At 39.0% G+C, this 21110-nt stretch overlaps 1 protein-coding gene across 10 annotated transcripts in view; it reads right to left on the bottom strand.

The window, feature by feature from the left end:
- Nucleotides 1-17996, bottom strand: part of LCORL (ligand dependent nuclear receptor corepressor like) — a 157812-nt gene extending 139816 nt beyond the window's left edge. For 9 of the 10 annotated variants that reach the window (XR_006381072.1, XM_044226034.1, XM_044226035.1 and 6 more), the window contains exon 1: nt 17801-17996. Coding sequence is in view for 8 of the 10 variants with exons in the window: in XM_044226034.1 (XP_044081969.1) it covers nt 17801-17954 (154 nt within the window). In the remaining 2 variants the exon portion in view is untranslated. The remainder of the gene's footprint in view (nt 1-17800) is intronic. The other variant, XM_044226031.1, reaches the window with a different exon arrangement.
- Nucleotides 17997-21110: the final 3114 nt, after the last annotated feature.

Here is a 21110-nt window from a genome sequence, read left to right as displayed (position 1 = left end):
ATGGTTTCTTACTGGTCTTAGAGTTATTCAAAACACAGAGGATAAAGATTGGAGGAAGAGAGAAAAAGGGTAAGAGAGAAAAAGTATGAGAGAGAGAAAGAAAAATTGAGAAAAAGGGAAAAAGTAAGCTTCTGGGTTCTAAACTCAATTTTTTTTGGCTCATAACTAAAGCATATACAACCAAATATAGTTTATTATTAAGCCTAAAAGCAAGTAAGATACATCGTATTTTCCACAACTCTTACATAAATCCACAATTACTTGCAACAAAAAGTGTAACCCCGGTTTATTCATATTAGAATAAGAAATGGTGGCACCTGGATGGCTCTGTTATTTAAGCATCTGCCTTCAGCTCAGGTCATGATCCCAGGGTCTTGGGATCAAGCCCCATCTCGGGTCCCTGCTCCAGCGGGAGTCTGCTTCTCCCTCTCCCCCCTACCTCATTCTCTCTCTCTCTTTCAAATAAATAAAATCGTAAAAAAAAAAAAAAAAAAAAAAAAAAAGGATTACAGCATTCAGGCAACCAATGTATAAAATGCTTTGTTCTGATTAAAAATTTTAATATTAGGGGCGCCTGGGTGGCACAGTTGGTTAAGCATCTGACTCTTCTTTCAGCTCGGGTTGTGATCTCACGGTTGCAGGAACAAGCTCCATGTAGGGCTCTGCATTCAACGTGGAGTCTGCAATATTAAAAACTGGGCCAGAATTTGTAATATTGCTAAAGCTAGATCACAGGAATATGGAAATTCATATTCATGCTCTCTTCTACTTTTGTACATACTTAAAATTTCCCAGAATGATTTTTATAAAATATAAAAAAATTTATAAAAAATTTATAAAAATTTTATAAAATGCCCCAATTTTCAAATATTCTCCTGGGAAGGCTACTTTTGGTTTCTCCAAAGAGTAATCATGGTTTGCATAGGGTTGGTCTAAAACAGAGAACTGTAACAGTATATTCATTGAATGGAACGTAGAAAGTGGCATTCCTATGACCTTCCAAAAATAATGTCAGTTGAATCTCAAATATCAGAATAAGGGCTAATTCTTTAGAACAATTACTTAAAAAAAAAAAAAAAACAAACTATTCACAATTTGGCTTTCAAGCCAATTTTTGTACTCCCATGGTTTCTGCCACCTTACAACTCTCACGGATACTAAAATTATTTTTGGAGAAAAAAAACAAAAAGAGGGAAATCAAGAGCTCAGTTTTATGGGTGCCTGGGTGGCTTAGTCTGTTGAGTGTCTGACTGTTGATTTTGGCTCAGATCATGATCTCAGGGTTGTGGGATCCAGCCCTGCACTGGAAACTGCACTAGTCAGGGAGTTTGCTTAAGGTTCTCTCTTCCTTTCCCTCTTCTTCTGCATGTTTGCTCGAGCTCTCTCTTTCTCTTTCTCTCTCTTGCCCTCATAAATAAATCCTGAAAAGAAAGAGTTCAGTTTTAGATATGCTATATTTAGGATAACTTAAAGACATACAAGTAAGTGAAGAAAGCTCAAAAAAATAAAAAATGAGATAGGTTAGTAACTGTGAGGACATGGACAAAATGAAGGTAAAGGAAGTGTTTAGGATTTTGTTTAAAAGATGGAATCAGGGGCGCCTGGGTGGCTCAGTGGGTTAAGCCGCTGCCTTGGGCTCAGGTCATGATCTCAGGGTCCTGGGATCGAGTCCCGCATCGGGCTCTCTGCTCAGCAGGGAGCCTGCTTCCCTCTCTCTCTCTCTGCCTGCCTCTCCATCTACTTGTGATTTCTCTCTGTCAAATAAATAAAATCTTTAAAAAAAAAAAAAAAGATGGAATCATTGTATGTCAAAGCTATGCAGTTCTAAAACCTATAATGAACCATGTTACTCTCTAGCAACTTCAACAAAATTAGGGAAAACTGATCTGAGACAGTCTTTCCAAATTACTTATGTTTATTATAAAATTATTTTTGTATTATTATAAAATTATTATAACAACATACAATTACAACATAAAATTACTCAGTCTATCTAGGCTAAATTTTCCTGACAGATAATGAGGAATCAAATCTGGGAGGGAAAAAACAAAATACCACACAACAAGAATAATCAAAGTCTAAAGTCACCCCTTGGCCTTCAAACGTTAAGAAAACACGAATGCACAGGCACCACATCATTCCTGCAGCAGAAGTAGGAACCTTTGAACTATGAAATATGAAAAATATGCTGCTCTATATCCTATTCTGGATAACTGTCTCACAATCCAACTAGGCCTTCTAAAAGAAGCCTAAAAATAATTTTCTCTATTCTTCCTCCTTTTTCTGTGTGCCCATAGTTCGTCAATACCTAAAATCTAGGGGCGCCTGGGTGGCTCAGTGGGTTAAAGCCTCTGCTTTCGGCTCAGGTCATGATCCCAGGGTCCTGGGATCGAACCCCACATCGGGCTCTCTGCTCAGCAGGGAGCCTGCTTCCCCCTCTCTCTTTGCCTGCCTCTCTTCCTACTTGTGATCTCTGTCAAATAAATAAATAAAATCTTTAAAACAAAAAAACAAACCAAAAAAAAACCCCTAAAATCTGTTAATTCTAATGCATCATATCTTTTGAGTTTTTCTTTCTTTTCCATTACTACTACTCTTATTTCAGAACCTCGTAATTTCTTAGTTGGGCTATCTTGACACCCCCCTGGTTGATTTGCATGTCATATTCCCCTATTACTCTACTGGCAGAATAACATTATAAAACCACAAACGAAACTATGTCACTCCTGTGCTTAAAATCCATCAATGCGCAGAGGGTGGGGGGAGCTGAGTGGCTCAGTGGGTTAAGCCTCTGCCTTTGGCTCAGGTCATGATCTCAGGGTCCCGGGATCGAGCCCTGCATCCATTGGGCTCTCTGCTCTCCCTGCTGAGAGCCTGCTTCCCTGCCCCCACCCCGCCCCCACTGCCTCTCTGCCTACTTGTGATCTCTGACAAATAAATAAATAAAGTCTTAAAAAAAAAACCAAACAAACCCATCAATGGCTTTCTACTACCTGTGAGTTATTTAATGGGGATGATAAAAATAGTTCCTATTATATAACTATTGTGAAAATCAAATGAACACAAGTGTAAGCATTTAATGCCTAATCCAAAGTAAGAGAATTAAAAATAACAATAATTACTATTATATTCCACTTAAAGGTTTCTTTGTGACTCATTTTCTCTCTTTTCGATATCCCAGAATCATCCTATGACCATTCCTGGACCCATACAAGGAAACCTGATCACTATCCTCCTTTATATCATAACTGTATATGCTTCTTTTACAGCACTTACTATAGTAAGAAAACCTTGTGTAATCTACAAGACTGTGCTTCATGAAAATAATCTAATGCATCTGAGTTCCCTAACACAATGCCTGACCCTGTAAATACTTAGTGAAAAAAAACTATGAGGAAGAGATGCACAACAAATCAGAGCAGATAACTGCGCTTCCTTCAACACTGAAAATCCTATTATTTCTGATATAAAATAAAGGGGCAATTTTGGAATGGGTCTAAAGAATGAGAGGTCAGCAAAAACTCTGTAACAAGGATGAAAGGATCTGTGGGTTCAGACTGATGAGAAGAGTGAAGATAACGTAGTAGGATCAGTTAGATAAGTAAGCTAACGTATACTCATAGGGATATTCTAACCCATTTATAAGTTATACTGATGCCAGAATAGAAATATTAAAAGGTCAAATAATAAGGCAAAGGAGAAAAGATAGGTATGATTAGGCTGATCATTAATGCTGGTGTGTTAAAAAAAATTTTACCAGGCACTATTTTCCTAGACTCTAGATGGGTATCAGGAAACAGAAGAAACAGGGAGTTAAAATGCAATAATAAATTGTCATTAGCTACCCTCTATTTGATCATTTACCATTCTTTGGAAAAACTCAGAAGAGATGGAAAGAAGATGGCCATCATTCTTGGAATTGGGATAGAGAGCAACTTTATATACAGACTAAAAATACTGACAATCTGTGTTGGCAAAAATCCTTGTCCCACTAACTCCATGCTCTTACCACCCACTATTTCTAATAGTGACCAAGAAAGAAATCTGGGTATATTATTTCTGATTAATCTACCTAAATAGAATCCTTTACTCAGATATGCATTTTTAAATAACAGAAGACCCTATTCTCTCTTATTTCTTACCAAGAACCAAGCACTGAGGTGGTCTAAATCTAAAACTCTTTTACCTACTCTTCAAACTCAGGGTTCTGAAATGAAACAGAGAACAGCACTATTTTACTAAAGCTTTAGACATAACTATCTGATTAGGAAGGATCAGACTTGTTAATTTTTTAACCAGGTTTGACCAAGAGAGTAGTAAAGACCTGGATGTGAATTCTACCTTCACAAGACCTTCCTCTATGGAAAATCTTGGGCAGTTTCTCTAAGCCTCAGTTTTCTAATCAGTAAAATGAAAACAAAAATTGTATTATTTCACATATGAAAACTGAATGTGATTAATACACAGTGTACGATACATGGTAAGCACTCAAAGATATTAGCTATCATTATTTCAAAAGTGTTGAAAACCTACAATTTGTATACTACTGTGTGTTTTTAAGGCCTGAAAGTGATTAATTCAAGAGAATGCAATATTTTGACTCAACACTGCTTTTAAATATTTTTACTTTATAACATATGCATTTATTTTTAAAAATTTATTTATTTGAGAGAGAGAGAGAGAAAGAGAGAACAGAGGGAGAGGCAAAGGGATAAGCAGACTCCCCACTGAACGGGGAGCCTGGTGCAGGGCTTGATCACAGAACCCTTCTATTTGATCATTCACCATTCTTTGAAAAAGTTCAAAAGAGATGGAAAAGTCAGACACTTAACTGACTGAGCCACATAGGTGCTCCTGTAACAATTTTTAAGTTTATATAAAATGTTTTAAATATGATACAAATTTTCATTTTTCCAACTATTTGAGAGTAAATGGCCTATATCATGTTCCTCCACCCTTGAATCCTTTTAACAAGTAATTCCTACAAAAGCATTCTTTTAGTAATACAACTATTAAAATCAGGAAATTAACAATGACACATTATGTACAATGTTACTGGACTGTCACTGCTACTAGACCCCTCCTCAGTGAACAGTATAGGGCATAAGTATGTATACATACACACACATTAACGTCTATATTTCTAATCTATACATAATGAAAACCATGAATTCACACCAATATCTCATTTCCAGTCCAACACTACAGACAGCATTCTAGTTTTCCCCAATTCCACATTTGAAACTCCCCTCTCAACAGTGAGAGGCCTGGCTCCGATTACCTTTAATATTTTTTTTTTTTGACCAGTCTCCCTGTATGTAACCGATGTGTGGCTGTCTCCCCTTCCCTACAGGGATACTTTCCTCACCCTTCTCTGCACTAATACCCCCACACCTCTTTCATGTATACAACTTACTCACTTTGTTCAGGCCCCTATTTCTCATGCCTGGCACCCCTCCTACAAGAATATCCTCCTCCTGCTGCTCAGGCTCTAACATTCTACCTATGCTGAGCTGACCCTCCATGGGATGCCTTCCTCTCCCCACCCTCAGACTCTGACATCTTACACTGGGATGTTTCCATGCATCAACTTCCTCCTCATCCAACTGAGCCTCAATACATCCACACGAGGTTACCCCCTACATGGATGCTTTTCTTTCCTACCCTTTCTCCAAGCAGATGCCCTCTTTATCTTCCTACCCTGTTCAGGTCTGAACACTCCTTACTAGAACAACCAATCCTCCCTCATACTAGGTCTACTATGCTTCACAGATACCTTGCTGGGACTCTGACAACTTGCACCAGCATGCCCTTATAGGCAGAATACTCTTTACCTCTTGAAACTCCATCAACCTACATGGGGACCCTCCTTATCCCCATCAGGCTCTGACTTTCCACTCCTCTGAGAAGAGGTGGCTCTCTCCCCCCACATACACCATTCCGTGTAGACACTTACCCTTGCTTTGTTCCACCTGATGGTTTTGGTACTGACTTGTTCAGAAAGAGAAGAGAAAGAGGATAAGGAAGAATTGATAACATTTTAAAGAAAGAGATACCAGTGAATAAACGCATAAGCACCCATAATCAGAGCTGATTAAAAGCATAATTTATCAAAGTATCTGCTTTTTTCACTTAAAAAAATAGTGCTCTATTCTTTCTACATTTAAAAAGTCACTTGATAAAGAAGTTAGTATTATCTTTCTTTTCTCACCAAACATGGACTTTATTCAATTATTTTACACACGTCTGTAGAAAATCTAGTTCATTAAAGAAGAGTTTAAGAAATATGGTTATTTCAAACACTAGAATTAAATATTTTTTTAAATATCCAGAATATGTAAGTTTGACTTTTCAGTATAATAACAGTTGAACTTATCTACAGATACAACTCTGCAAAAAAGTAGCCTCGTGAGGAATAACAACTTTTCCTTGATCCCCATTTCTATGAGGAAAGGTGCTTCACAAGCACAATATGAGCATCTCTTCACCCCTAGGGAAGTGAACCAACTGCATGATCTGATTGGTGATTTTGTAAAGAACAACTGAGTAGACAGAGTTCAGTTCTGCTTCCTTTCCCCTTAGGAGTGAGCTATTGGGAAAACATACCTGCAGAGAACTCATATTTTGCTCTGCTTCCCTAGTATGCCTAGGATTGGGTGGATAAGTTGGCCAGTGGCAGATGATGTGACTCTCCCACCAAGCTGTTCCTCTAACCTTGTCTGATCAGTAGAAGAAGTGATTTTTTGGCTCCCAACCTTTTCCTTATTTTTCAAGTTGTTCACAGCCCAGGCAGAAAAGAAGGGTGCCATTTGCGAATACTTCAGCAATCCAACATCTTCATTAATATATTGATGTGGAGATTGCCCATTTTTCCAGTTTTGATTTAAAAGGGCAGCTTCAATTTGAGCTTCTTAAAACTATTACAGACCAAAAGAAACCCCTCAAACCTGAACCAACAGCAGATGTTTAAAATGAACATAAGCCAACTTATCTGATCATGCTTATTACCCGTTTAAAAAAAACAAAAACAAACTTTAAGACTCATAATTTCTTCCTTATAGAGGACGTAATTTATACTTCCAGTCCTCCTCCCTACTCCCACCTTATACTCCAATGACACTAGATTGCTGAATATTTTCAGAATATATCATTATTTAGACTTCTATACTTTTGCTTACACTATCCTTCTGCCTGTTGCCTCTGACCTACTCTCCCACTAGATCATTTAACATAGGGATAAGCAAACTATAATCTGTAAGCCACATCTGGCTATTTTTGTAAATAACTTTTTACTGGAATACAGCCATGGCCATTCATTTATATATTGCTTTTGCACTTTAACAGTAAAGTTGAATAGCTGCAACAGAGACCAAATTTAATATCCAGCACTTTACAAAAAAGCTTTTGTACAGCACAGAAAACCTCATCAACAAAACAAAAAGCCAACCTACTGAATGGGAGAAGATATTTGCAAATGATATATCTAATAAAGGGTTAAAAATCCAAAATATATAAAGAACATATACAACTCAACACACACACACACACACACACACACACAAAACAATTTAAAAAATGGGCTGAATAAACATTTTTCCAAAGAAGACATACAGATGGCCAACAGACACAAGAAAATATGTTTAACATCACTAATCATCAGGGGAATGCAAATCAAACCACAATGAGATATTACCTCGCACCAGTCAGAATGGCTAATATCAAAATGACAAGAAATAACAAGTGTTGGAGAGGATGTGGAGTAAGGGAATGCTTATACACTACTGGTGGAAATGTAACAAGGTCCAGCCACTGTGGAAAATAATATGGAGGTTCCTCAAAAAACTAAAGATAGAAACACCATATGATCCAGTAATTCTACTACTGGGTATTTACCCAAAGAAAACAAAAACACTAATTCAAAAAGATATACGCACCCATATTTTTATTGCAGCATTATTTACAACAGCCAATCAATACATCCACTGATGGATGGATAAAGACATGATACATACACATACACACACACACACACACACACACAAAAGAATATTACTCTGTCATAAAACAAAAATGAGAGCTTGCCATTTGCAGCAACAGTGATGAGCGAGAGAGTATTATGCTAGATGAAATAAGTCAGAAAGTCAGAAAGAGAAAGACAAGTACCACATGATTTCACTTATATGAGGTATCTAAAAAACAAAACAACACCCAGACCCTTCAATACAGGGAACTGGTTATTGCCAGAGGGGAGGTGGGTGCAAGGATGGGCAAAATAGATAAAGGGGATTTAGAAGTATAAACTTCTAGTTATAAGATAAGTAAGTCAGGAGATGAAAAGTACAGCATAAGGAATATTTAAAAAAAAAGAAAAGTTTGCCAACTTCTGCTTTCACTCAATCTTTGGAAGCCTCATCACTTCGAATCAAAATTGTTTCTGCTTCTCTCTTTCCATTACATTACACAAACTTTAATACTTAATATCCCTGATAACTGTGAGTGCTTTAATAAAAGCAAAGTCTAAGCCTTATTCCTAGTATATACAATAAGCTTTTTACCCACCCACAGTCCCCACCTCTCCCAACAATTTTCGCATTCTTAGGGGAAGTATTTTGAAAGAGGCTTCTGCCCTTTTCTCTACCCTTTATTCAGTCCTCCCAAAGGAAAGAGGAATGACTAATATTGGCAACATCCTGATAGTTGTTCCTAATGGGATGAATTAATGTTTTAAAGGTCATTTTCATGCATGGCCAAGCCTAAGTCTCACTCTGCCTACATGGTCATACCTACCAATAAGCAAATCACATGGTAAATTCACCAAGCTCTATCAGGCACAGAGCCTCCTGCTGGCTGCTCTATCTTTGATAAGGTGGTAAATTCAATTAAGGGGGACAGGGAGTAAAAAAATCTGAGATTTGGCCTCAATTCCAAGCCACGTTCTTCTGTATAACCTACCATTTAAAAAGTTAATATTTTAATCTCTGATTCCTAAGTCTATTTTCAGTTCAGAACCCAGTAAGGAAGAAACATAGAATTACACCCCATTAACTGGCACACACAGCAGGACTCATGTTATTTGACGATTAACTTACAAAAGTAAATTAATTGGAGAAAAAAAACAATTCCTTTAAATTGTGTAACACACTAATTCTGCATGTATTTTAGTGATGAACTTAATTAGGAAAGTATTTTTTGAAGAAAAAAATTCTGTTTTTAAAGATTTTATTTATTTGATACATACACACACCAGAGAGAGAGAGCGAGAGCTAGCACAAGCAGGGGGAGTAGCAGGCAGAGGGAGGGGGAGAAGCAGGCTGCCCACTGAGCAAAGAGCCCAATGTGGGACTCAATCCCAGGACCCTGGGATCATGACCTGAGCCAAAAGCAGAAGTATGCTTAACCAACTGAGTCACCCAGGCGCCCCAAGAGATACTTTTATAGTTCACATTCAGTGAGTCAAACCAAGCCCATTCTATTTATATGTCTCAATATCTTGTTGCATTCAAGTGTCAAATTAATTAATATACCAAGTAATTGTCAATTATTACTGATTCAAAAAAGCATTCCCCATCATAATGGTTATCTCCCACCTAAATATCCCTAGACCCCAGGTTCATCCAATTACTGCTTCATTTATCTGTTTTTCCTCAAATGCAGCTTCTCAAATTAGTATTCTACTACAAATGTTATCTCCTCTTATATACATCTTAATTATTTTCTAGCTTATTACAATATGGCTTCCCTCCCCACCACACTGCTGAAATTACCAGTTATGTCACCTAGAACCTAAATGGTGTCAAAAACAATGTATACTTCCCTGTTTGAAGGTATTTAACATCTCAATAATATGTAAGGATCCTTTCTGGTTGTAACACTCCTCTCATTAGATTTGGTGATACTACGGTCTTCTCGTTTTCCCACTTAAAGCCAACTGCCTTATTTTTTAGTGTAAAAGTTCAGTGGATTATTTTGAGGGTCCCCTTCTTCTGCCCAAGGAATGTTAAGATTTCTTAAGGCATGATAAAGAGTAAAAAGAACTGGCCTATTCGAATGAAGAAAGGTCTCAAATTTGTTTTTCAATAAATACCTCAGAATAGACTCTAGGTTGCAATTGATTTTTTTAAAAGTGACCGAGGATGTATGGTAAAAGATACAACTAAAAAGACAAGTGGGAATCTGAGGCAATGTGTACAAAAGAGAATTAAAAGCAGATGAAAATCTATGGGTTGTAAAGAAGAAACTAGATAAACAAATGGGGAAAAAGCAGTCTGGTAAACTATGATCAACTACTGAATATGATTATGAGGTTTTACTTTTATGAAGAAAGACAAATGGAAGATGCTACTGCTTTGTAAACTATAAAACCAAAGCAGGTATTCCAAATAATAACTTAATAAAGATTATAAGCTAGACTGAAAGACAATAAAACCAGCAATGCACATAGATATAAACTAAAATCTTATCTGTCTGCCCAATGTGCTTACTTCATTATAAAAACTGAATCTGTGAGAAACCATAAAGAAAGTAATAATAACTTGACAACAAATAAAAATACAGAAAAAAGAAAAACAAGAAGTGAATGAAATAAGCATGTTAGGGTTGTTGTCGACCATTAGAAAACTGTATAAAATGAGATATAGAAAAGTGATTCTTCATTAAGTTTCAAATTCTTTTACTTTCTGTGGTGAGTAAAAACTTCTGAAAGAATTACTTAATGATAGATTCAGCCCTAAGTTTGGAGTCTAATGAAGTTAAATGGGTCCTCCAAATTTTGAATGTATGAATTTAGTGCTCTAACCAATTGTTATCTATCACACATGAATGCTGGAGATATATATATATATATACACACACACACACACATATATATGTATGTATACATGTGTACATATATACATATATATATATGAAGGAATACTATTGAAAAAAGACAGGAAATCCAAACATAAAAAATATAGAATATTATAATTGAAAGACTGGATTTAATAATAAAGAAAAAAAATTACATATCCAAAAATCTACATGCCTTTGTTGCTCCTCCCAGGACTGCACTGTGGTAGAATTAAAGACCAGAACTGAAAGACAAGTCAGGGGAACATGGAGAACACATAATAACAACATATCAGGGTGCACAGCCAAGCAGCAAGGGATGCACACAGATAGCCAGCCAAAGGAAACAGTATGGACATGAAGAGACAGCACCATGCAGGAGGCTATGATATGTTTAGACCAGCTTGTAGTCTATATCTAACATCTGCAAAAATACAAGTTTCATAGACTGCTTGGTTCTAAGGATGGCAGAATTTTAATTTTCCAAGTATAAAATAATCCAGGAATACACAGAATTTCAAATTTTACACGAGAAATCCACTGATATACCAAATGTAAAGACAAATGTGGATACACATCTTAACCACCCAACTATTCATTATCATCATAGATCCCATCTGCCTTGTGCATGTAATTAGTGCCATAATTTACACCTTTTTAAACTGGTAAAACAACAGCAAGTGCTTGAAAAAATAGTTGTACAGCCAAGTGCCAAGGTTTTTGGGTGGACCCATCCATACCAGTCCCCATCAAATTCAGATTTCTAAGGAGATTTACTCTTCTGGAAGTTACATGGCAATAACGAACAGATGAGGCAGAAGTCAGTGGACAGACAAAAGAGCAGAAGGCAAGAAGCCAGAAGAAAGAAATGTCAAGTTGATTATATAGAATTTTATTTACCTGGACTGTCCCTATCTTTAAAGAGTCACAGCTCCATGAAGTGCTCCCATAACTTCTTCACCGGCTAAAAATAGAGGAAGAGACTAGCCTCTGATACCCCTACCGCTATTATAAATGGCACAGGTATTTTGGAAGAAAGTCCACTCTACAAACACATGCAGTATGCAAAGCTCTAAGACAGTGATGTGTTTAACAGGAAGAGTAAAAAAGAGAAGGTACTGACACATAGTAGCTTCAAGATGATCTAGTATGATACAAATTTTTTAAATGAATTTAAACTGGGCACCTAGGTGGCTCAGTTGGCTAAGTGACTGCCTTCGGCTCAGGTCATGATCCTGGAGTCCAGGGACCTAGTCCCACATCAGGCTCCCTGCTTGGCAGGGAGTCTGCTTCTCCCTCTGACCCTCCCCCTTCTCATTCTCTCTCTCAAATAAATAAATAAAATCTTAAAAAATATATTAAAATGAATTTAAACTAATTTCTTGTATTCAGGTACTCCAAAGCCAAAAGATTCCTTAGAATGTAGGAAGGCATCATTCTTTTGATCTCTCCATATACGAAAAGACAGTATTATGCTAAATGATATACTGTGATTCTAAAACTCTGACTCTGTGACTCCAAAATAACCCTAGAATATAGATCATGCAAGCCCTCACTATCTTTTCCTCTAATATGCCTCATGATCCTTTTATTAGTTTATCAGCATTCCCACCAGAAAAAAAAAATCTATTGACAAAAACATAAAGCTCAAAGCTAATAACCTGTGTAAATCACTAATAATAATACCTAACATTTATGGAATGTTTTTATATGGTAGTCACATATTAACATATATCAACATAATTAATTCTCAAACCACTTCATTATCTCCAATTTACAGATAAGAAACCAAAGTACAGAGCGGTTAAGTAACTTGTCCACATTGGTAACACTATGTTTCACACACAGGTACTCTAGCTCCAGAGCCTATTTATTTGCTGTATTTTCTATACAAATAAAAGATCTGAAGAAAGATAAATTAAGTTGTGGGTTTGGTTAATATTAACACATTTGAAATAAGTGGTACCATAGTATCAAGTGTTGGCTGGAGCTATTATACTAAAAAACTGTGCTGTCCAATGAGGTAGCCACTTGGCCACATGTGGCTATTAACTTGAAATGTGGCTAGTTCAAAATTAAGATGTGTTAGATGTATAAAATCCTAACTTCAAAAATTTAATATTAAAAAATGTAAACTAACTCATTAATAATTTGGTATGGATTAATGTTAAAATATTTTGAGGTTAGGGACCTTAAAAATGTGCTTTTCAAATGTGGTTACTAGAAAATTTTAAATTAAATATTTGGCTCCCATTATATTTCTACTGGACAACAATGGTATGTACAAAAGAAACTGGAGTTTAAAGAATGATTCTAATCAGATCTTTGCGATTTTATTTTGTTGTTGCAAGCTTAGGCAAATCAGTTACACAGAGTATTAGCTTCTGAATCAGAAAAAAATAGGGTTTAAAAACAGTCCTGAAACCTAGTGTTCAGATTTTGGTGTCTAAATTTATTCTCCACTAAAAAGAATGGAGGGTTCTTTGGAGAAATAATTTATGTCAGGGCTGGGACAGGTTAAGTACAAGATGAACCTGGAATATCTTGTTTGGGCAGGAAGGAAGTGCTCAAAAAGTTATTTGAGAGATGAGGGTGAGAGGTGTGACTTGCCAAAAAACACTGGAACCAGCTTGATGAGGCTCCCAAAGACCAATCCAAGACAATCGGGGAATCAAAGTAATGATTATAATGGATTTAACCATTAAATAACCTCCAAATCTATGAGTTCATGTTCATAAAAATAACTGGATAAATAAATAAATAATAGAGGAGACAGGAAAGATTGCTTTATGACAGACTACCAAGTACTAATTATAGAAGGAATGACAAAGTTAGAAAATCATGAATGGATGTTAAAACTTGTGGGTGAAATACTGATGAGACTATGTTAGTATTCTGTTCCTCAAAATATCTTCCCTACGAATTACATTATTAATTGTAAAAGGATAAATAATAACTTTGAAGAAGAAATATGGAGATACCACCTTACTCAAATTTTCAAAACTAACATCACCAACATTGGGACAAACCAACATTATGAACCTTAAGATATGATGTACTGATAAAGAAAGAACAACTCTTGAGAGGTATTCCTGCCAAATATGTATAAGCAATCTAGTCATGAGAAAGCAACAGACAAATTCATATTAGGGACATTCCACAAAATAACCATCCTGTACTTTTAAAAAATGTCAAGGTCAAGAAAAACAAGAAAGGCTGGGGAAGTGTCCCAGATCAAGACAGACAAAACAGATAGTTCAAGGAAATACAATACATGATCCAAGACTGGGAGGTAGGGGGAGCTTATAGATAAATGAGATAAAAATTAAGCATGGATTATGAAATAGATAATAGTATTATGTCATTTTTAAATCTCCTGGTTTTAATAATTTACACTGTGGTTACATAAGATAATATCCTTGGTTTTAGGAAATACACACTAAAGAATTTAAGAATAGAGGTATGATATCACTAGATTATCCTCAAATGGTTCAGAAAAAAATAGCTATAAGGCAAGAATGATAAATGCAACATAATGTAATAAAACTGGTGACTGTGAGTAAGGGTACATAGCTACCTTCCTACTTTTTCTTGTACTAGCCTTCCAACTTTTCTTATAAATTTGAAATTTTATCAAAATTAAAAGTTAGCCCAAAGTAGAAAAACAAAGAACCAGGCCTATCTCCCAGACTGAATATCCTAATAGACTATATAAGACCTGGTAATATTTAAAAATATGCTAATACATTTCTTTTATGCTTGACTTTGTTTTAAATTTAATGACTTATCAGATACTACTTGTATTATATATTTCATAAGACCCGAGACTTTAACCATTATCACTCAATGTCATACTGAGTACTAGGATACTATTTACTATATCCAATAAGCACTCAAACATTTGTTAGCTAAGCATACTCAAAATTATAGCATTGTATAGGATTATAGGAAAATTATAAAAAGCACCACATTGTAAGTAGAGCTATTAATTAGGACATAAGAGTTCGTAGAACTTTTCAATTAAATTGTAAAAAAGAAAAACCAGGAAAAAATCTCAGAGTAGTCACAAATCTAACCTAAAGACATTAGTTCTACAAAAAGAGAAAAGCAAACATCACTTTCCATATCAAGAGTTAAGCATCTTAGCTAACTTCCAATAGTCCTGACAACTAAAATGAACTTTTTCCCTTATGAAATTATAATATTATATGAGTTATTAAAAAAATCAGATTAGTTTAAAAACTTGGGCTAAGAATTGAGATTTAAAACTTCGCTACTGGCTCAATACTAATTCACTGTATAACCCCAGGATATTGCTTACAATTTCTGTCTCATAAAAATAAGATTTGGGAAAAAAATAAAAAAATAAAAAAAAATAAAAAATAAGATTTGGGGATAATTTTCTTTCCCAAATTATAGAAAGTATAATTTATGAAAATTATTTCAAGCAATAAGAGCACTGAATATATTCAATACAGATATATACATATAAATATTCACACACATGCAAAAAGGAAAAAGATTTGTGCTTTTTTGTAAATAGATTTACAAAGTATTGAATATAAGCACGTTAATAGCAGAAGGTAATTTAAAATAATGACACAAACTATATTTAATCCTAATTCTCACTATGAATAAGTGCTTCACATATATGATACTGGAAAAAAACAATCAACAAGTGTATATCCTATTTTAAAAGTTTTATTGTTTATGAAAAATAATGAAAAAAAAGATGAGATGGGTTTTACTAGGTCTCTTGACTGACTATGAGAAACAATTCTCAAATATAGTTAGAACCCAGGAAAAAATTTATTTTCAAATACAGTACAGTTATACACTACATTAAAAATACAATAGAGATTGCATGTTATACATACCACATCAACTCAATTTTCAATTGAGTTCTACTTGTGTGTTGATAAGGCAGAAAGATATTCTAAATAAATCCCTTTTTCCATCAAATCCAATGTCATGTTTAAAATTTGACTATTTTTCAAAACTACACTTTTGTGATACAGAGCCATACTTAATGTATCCAACAAGAAGAAAAGAGAAAACCCCAAAGTATTCCAAAACATAAAAACTGACAGAAAACATCTACAGATCACTGCGTGCCTCGGTAAAACTTAACACAATTTTATCCTGAATCAGTGCTTCAATGCTGTCATCCTGCCTTATTCTCACCGAATGAACGCAACAATTTTTAAACAGGTTGTCACTGGAAGAGATCTTTACATAAGCAATTATAAAAATGGGTCCGTTTTGTATTCAGGAAGCACTAGCATCACTTGGCTTAACATTTTTATAAAAGAATACCGTGAGGGTTTTAAAAAAACTTTTTCTAAGAACTAAAATCACTTATAAATACTTGACTAAAGCTATTTCCCAGAATGTTTCCTAAAGTAAGACCAAAATATATTTTATAAGGATAAAACAGTTTATTGCTTAAAGTGAACTTAAATGTTCCTAGTCGGAGTAAGCCTCCTTCTTGCACATCTTCCCATATCCACTGTATTCTGCAGGCACATTTCTAAGCTGAAGCTGCACTAGTTTATTCTACCACGGTCTTCTTTTCCACTAGGGAAAAACAAGAAAGATCTTCAGGTACTAACCAAACAAATCTGAGTGAGGGTGGAGGAAAAGGGGCGCGAGGTGGCGCAAGAACAGATGGAAATAAGGTAAGAGAGTTGTTTTCTTAAGGCACTAAGGTTACTACTCCTCAACTCCAAATGCCAAGATTTAATCGCCAGTCGAGCAAGCTGCTATCACTACCCATCCACTCCTTAAACAATGCAACCTTCCTTTATACTCTTCTCCCACTCTCCAACCCACACCCCCTTCCAACACAAACAAGCACAACACACCCCATCCCATAACCCTCATAGTCCCTTCTATGCTCACTAAACCAGCTTGCCGGGTAACAGCTCCTCGCACACTCACTCAGACAAAAAAGCGACCGCGGCACGGTCGGGAGTTCCCATAATCTCCTGACACCCCGAGCAACCCGCAGAATGACAGCCCCGAGCCCAGAAGTTTGTAGCAAAACGATTCCGACCCCACCGAAAGGGAAGATGGAACTGCAAGAGAACGGCGATGGGAGGTGGGGAGGGCGATGTGCGTGAATGTGCAGGGAAGGGTCCATCACATGACAGTACAAGAGGACCAGAGCCGTCCCGGCGTCCGCGAGGGGAAAAGGGGGGGGGGGTAAGGTGGGGAGGGGGAAAGGGTGCTGTCACCATGGCAACACCCCCCATCCGTCCAGACTTCCAAAGAGGGAGGAAGAACTTCAAATCCCAACCGTCAGTGCTCGAGGAGCTCCTTCTTAAAGGGGTACACACAGCGCCGCCGCCACCGAGCGCGAGAGGGCAGAGTTGGGTGCCCCCGCCCCTCGGGCGACGCCCCCGCCGCCCCTAGCCCCCAGCCGGCCCACCCGCGACCCTCGCCCCGCGAGCGCCCGGGGGGTCGCCCCGGTCCCAGTCCCCGGGAACTCGGCTGCATCGACCGGCCCGGCCGCCGGCGGCGAGAAGGGGGTGTGTGTGCGCCCGGCGGGGGCGCGGACCAGCCCGCCTTCCTCCCTCCGGCCCTGCCCGTCGGCTCCCCTCCACCCGGAGGCCGACCCGCCGGGCCGCTGCCTGCCCCCCGACAGGGTGGACGGCAGGCTGCGAGGGGCGCCGCGGAGTTTCGGGGAAAGCGCGAGCGAGCGGTTTCCTCGGGGGCTCGGCGAGCGGGTCCGAACTAACAGTTCCTGAGGAGCGCAAGAGCTGATGAAGGAAAGGAGCGCGAACCGCGCCGGGCGAGAAACCCCCAGACAAAAGGCGAGCGCCGAAGCCGCCGCGCCGCCGCCGCTCCCATCGCGCTCCCCCATTGAACTGACCCGAACGGGAGATTCAACTAACCCCCTCAGCCACAAACTCCTCGGGCTGCGGCAGCCGTCGCCGCGCGGAGCAGGGGCCCCGGCCCGTGTCTCTCTTACCTACACAGTGCATGAGGCGGTGGCGCCAAGAGTCGAGTTCCCGCCGGAATCCTCTCCTCTCCGCCGCGCACCTAGGGCTCCGGCACTGAGCAGCGGCGGCGGCGGCGGCAGCAGCGGCGGCGGCAGCGGCCATTCTCTCTCTTCCCTTGTCCATCTGCGTCCCGCGTCACGCGCCCTCATTTACATACGAGCGGCGCAGGCACGAGGCAGGGGCGCGAGCCCTCGGCGCGAGCCCCGGAGCGCGCGCCCCCCGGAGGGGGGGTTGATTGACACGTGTCACTACCTTCCCTTTGCCCTTCCCTCCCCCTCCCACCGCTCCCTCAGGGAGAGGCGGGGAGGAAGCTTGAGGAGAAGGAAGCAACCTGCCGCTTCCGCTGACCCCGCCTCCCCATCCACTCCCATCTCCCTCCTCCCCCCGTAGTTTACTCAAGCAAGCCATACTGCTCCTGCCGCCGCCCGCGAAAATCCTGAGCGGGAGCAAGAGGCTCGGAGCTCGTCCAGAAACAGGCGTGCTGATGGAGCGGACTAGCAACGCCTCCCTTCTGACTTTGCGACGCGACTGGGGCCGCCCGGAGACTTCACTTCCCAGGCTCCGTTGCGCCGGGGTCCCGGAGCGGAGCTTGCCGCCGCTACGCGATGCATGCCGGTCCTTGTAGTCCAGCAGGGATGGGTGCTGACCAGTTCTCTCGCAGTGGGCTTGCAGGCTGTCCTTGACTTCTTTGCGCTGTGCAGCTTGTGGGCTTAGCTTCCAACTCGCTGAGCACCGGACTGCGCTGCCAGCGTCGCCGAGTCTGACCCAGTTGTCTTAGCTTCCCTGGGTTCCTTGGTAGAAGAGCGGTGGAAACCGCTGGAGTTGTCTGCCCCCTTTACGTTTCAGGCGGCGTTTTGTGCTTTAAGTTCTGGAAACTTTTGGCGGAGGGGAAGGGGCGGGGGGAGCGTGGCGCGGCGTGGGGGCGGGGGGAGGAGTGGTCACTGTCATCCCGCCACCGCGGGGAAAATCAAGCCGGCCATTCGGCTGCATCAGAAATAACTGCCATATATTCAGAGATCCCACAGTGATCTCAGTTTTCAGGACGAAGAGATCTCGAAAGGCAAGAATATTTGCAAAGGATTAGGGAAAAGATGAGGGGCTTCTCATTGAAAATTGTTTACGGAGGGATGGGGTGTGGCTGGGTGAGAACTACAAAAAGAGAAACTGTTATGCTCCGCAAAATGTAAACTCCTGTAAGTCAGCGACTCATCGAGATTCTGTACCTTGGCTTCTCTCACTTTCATGACCTTCGTACAGTGGGTGACACGGGATTTGGCACTTTACAAATGTTACGGAATAAATTCTGCGCTATGCTAGAGAAAATGCTTCTTCAGAGAGAGGGAAAACTAACTTTCTCTTCCTCGCTCTCTCCTCCCCCACCCTTCCTCCTTCCCTTCCTTCCAAAACTTTTGATTGGATATAAACTCCAATGATATATATATATATATATTTTTTTTTTTAATTTATTTATTTGCTTTGGCACCAGAGTACGTGGCTCTCTGTATATGTGCAGGGGTAAAACCAAAGCTAAGACACCCAAAGTTTGCTGAGAAGTACTGTATATTATTGGAAATTTATGCAAAAATATGCTTTACTCTTCTTGGAAACTCCTATGCATTCAGTTCCACCCTTCCTATTTTGTGGCTTATCCTTACTGGCCTGCTTGTTTGCTTGCTTACTTACTTTTCTATGAGAAAGTATTTCATTGTTCATCATTACCTCTCAATAGTGAAGATGTGGTTTTACATGTTAACAAAGAAAAAGGAATGAAATTTGAATGTCACAGTTACCTTTTCCAGAATGTTACAATTGAAGAAGCAAGTGAAATCACTAGTGAAAGTGCTTTTGGAATTATCAGTGGATGATTTCAGTTACAGATTCCACTCAATTGCCAAGCCGATCAGCCTTATAGTTTTCATGATCACTTTTGCAGTATCTGCATTAGGTAGGATGGGCTAGGTTATAGTGTACTAACAAAAAATCTAAAAATTTTAGGGGCTTAAAACAACAAAACATGGTATATCCTGCTTATCTGCTTGTTCATGAGGAGCTTGGGGAAGGGGGAAGGCAGTTTCACTACAGATGGTTCTCACCCAGCAACCAGAAGGCTTGAGAAGTTTCTAATCTCTAGAATTTCCCCACTTGTATGATATAGAAAAGGAACACGAAGGCAAACTGGTTCTTCCTGAAAGTTACACAAGTCAATTTCACTCAAATTTCTTTGACAAAAGCAAATCATATGGGTTTGCTAACTTCAAAGGGTCAGGGAAATATAATTCTATTTACCTAGAAGGAAGATAACCCAAATTTACTGGTGAATTACACCAGTGCGTACTGCAATTCCTTCTGGTCATCAATTTAAAGTTCATTCAACTTATACTACAAAAATACTTTCACTCTTGACAAATGAGACAATCTAAAAATTTTTTTTAGTAATGGCACTAATTTCAAAGTTCAGCATCTCTGGGTGATGCTTGGTAGTCCCTATGTTAGAACAGGATAAAGCTCTTGTTAAAGAGAAAATATCTATCCTCCCTGTTTATATACACATATGTACACTCAACGTAGAGTGCTTAAGTAGGAACAGAATAACCATGGTGAACATTTCTATTTAGAAAGGGAAAGAATGGGAGACACACATGAATGGTTTTAGCAAATATTTTACCACAGCTAAGCATGGATTGTCAACTTTCCAGCCTCTAACAATAGTTTCCTTGCTACCACCCACTGAGTTTCTAAGCCACAGCTACATATTTTAGGTTTTCTGTCACAACCATACCTCCTCAGTACCAATTTCTACATTAGTCAAAATGGACTAGGTTAGGGGCATCTGGGTGGCTCAGTGGGTTAAGCCGCTGCCTTCGGCTCAGGTTATGATCTCAGGGTCCTGGGATCGAGTCCCGCATCGGGCTCTCTGCTCAGCAGGGAGCCTGCTTCCCTCTCTCTCTCTGCCTGCCTCTCCATCTACTTGTGATTTCTCTCTGTCAAATAAATACATAAAATCTTTTAAAAAAATGGACTAGGTTATATTTTACTAAGAGCAACCCCAAATCTCAGAAGTTTTATACGAAGATTTCTTTTTTTTTTTTAATTTTAAGTTTTTATGTAAGTTCTAGTTGGTGAAGATATATGGTAAACTTGGTTTCAGGTATAGCATTTAGTGATTTATCACTCACGTATAACACCCAGTGCTCCTAATAACAAGGGTTTATTTCTTACTTAAACTGCGTATTCTTCAAAAATCAGTGTCAGGGAGGATGGGGAGGAATGCCCATGTCC

Source organism: Neovison vison, chromosome 11 (genome assembly GCF_020171115.1).
Source record: "Neovison vison isolate M4711 chromosome 11, ASM_NN_V1, whole genome shotgun sequence".
Lineage (NCBI taxonomy): Eukaryota > Metazoa > Chordata > Mammalia > Carnivora > Mustelidae > Neogale > Neogale vison.
This window is presented reverse-complemented; position numbering and strand designations above follow the sequence as displayed.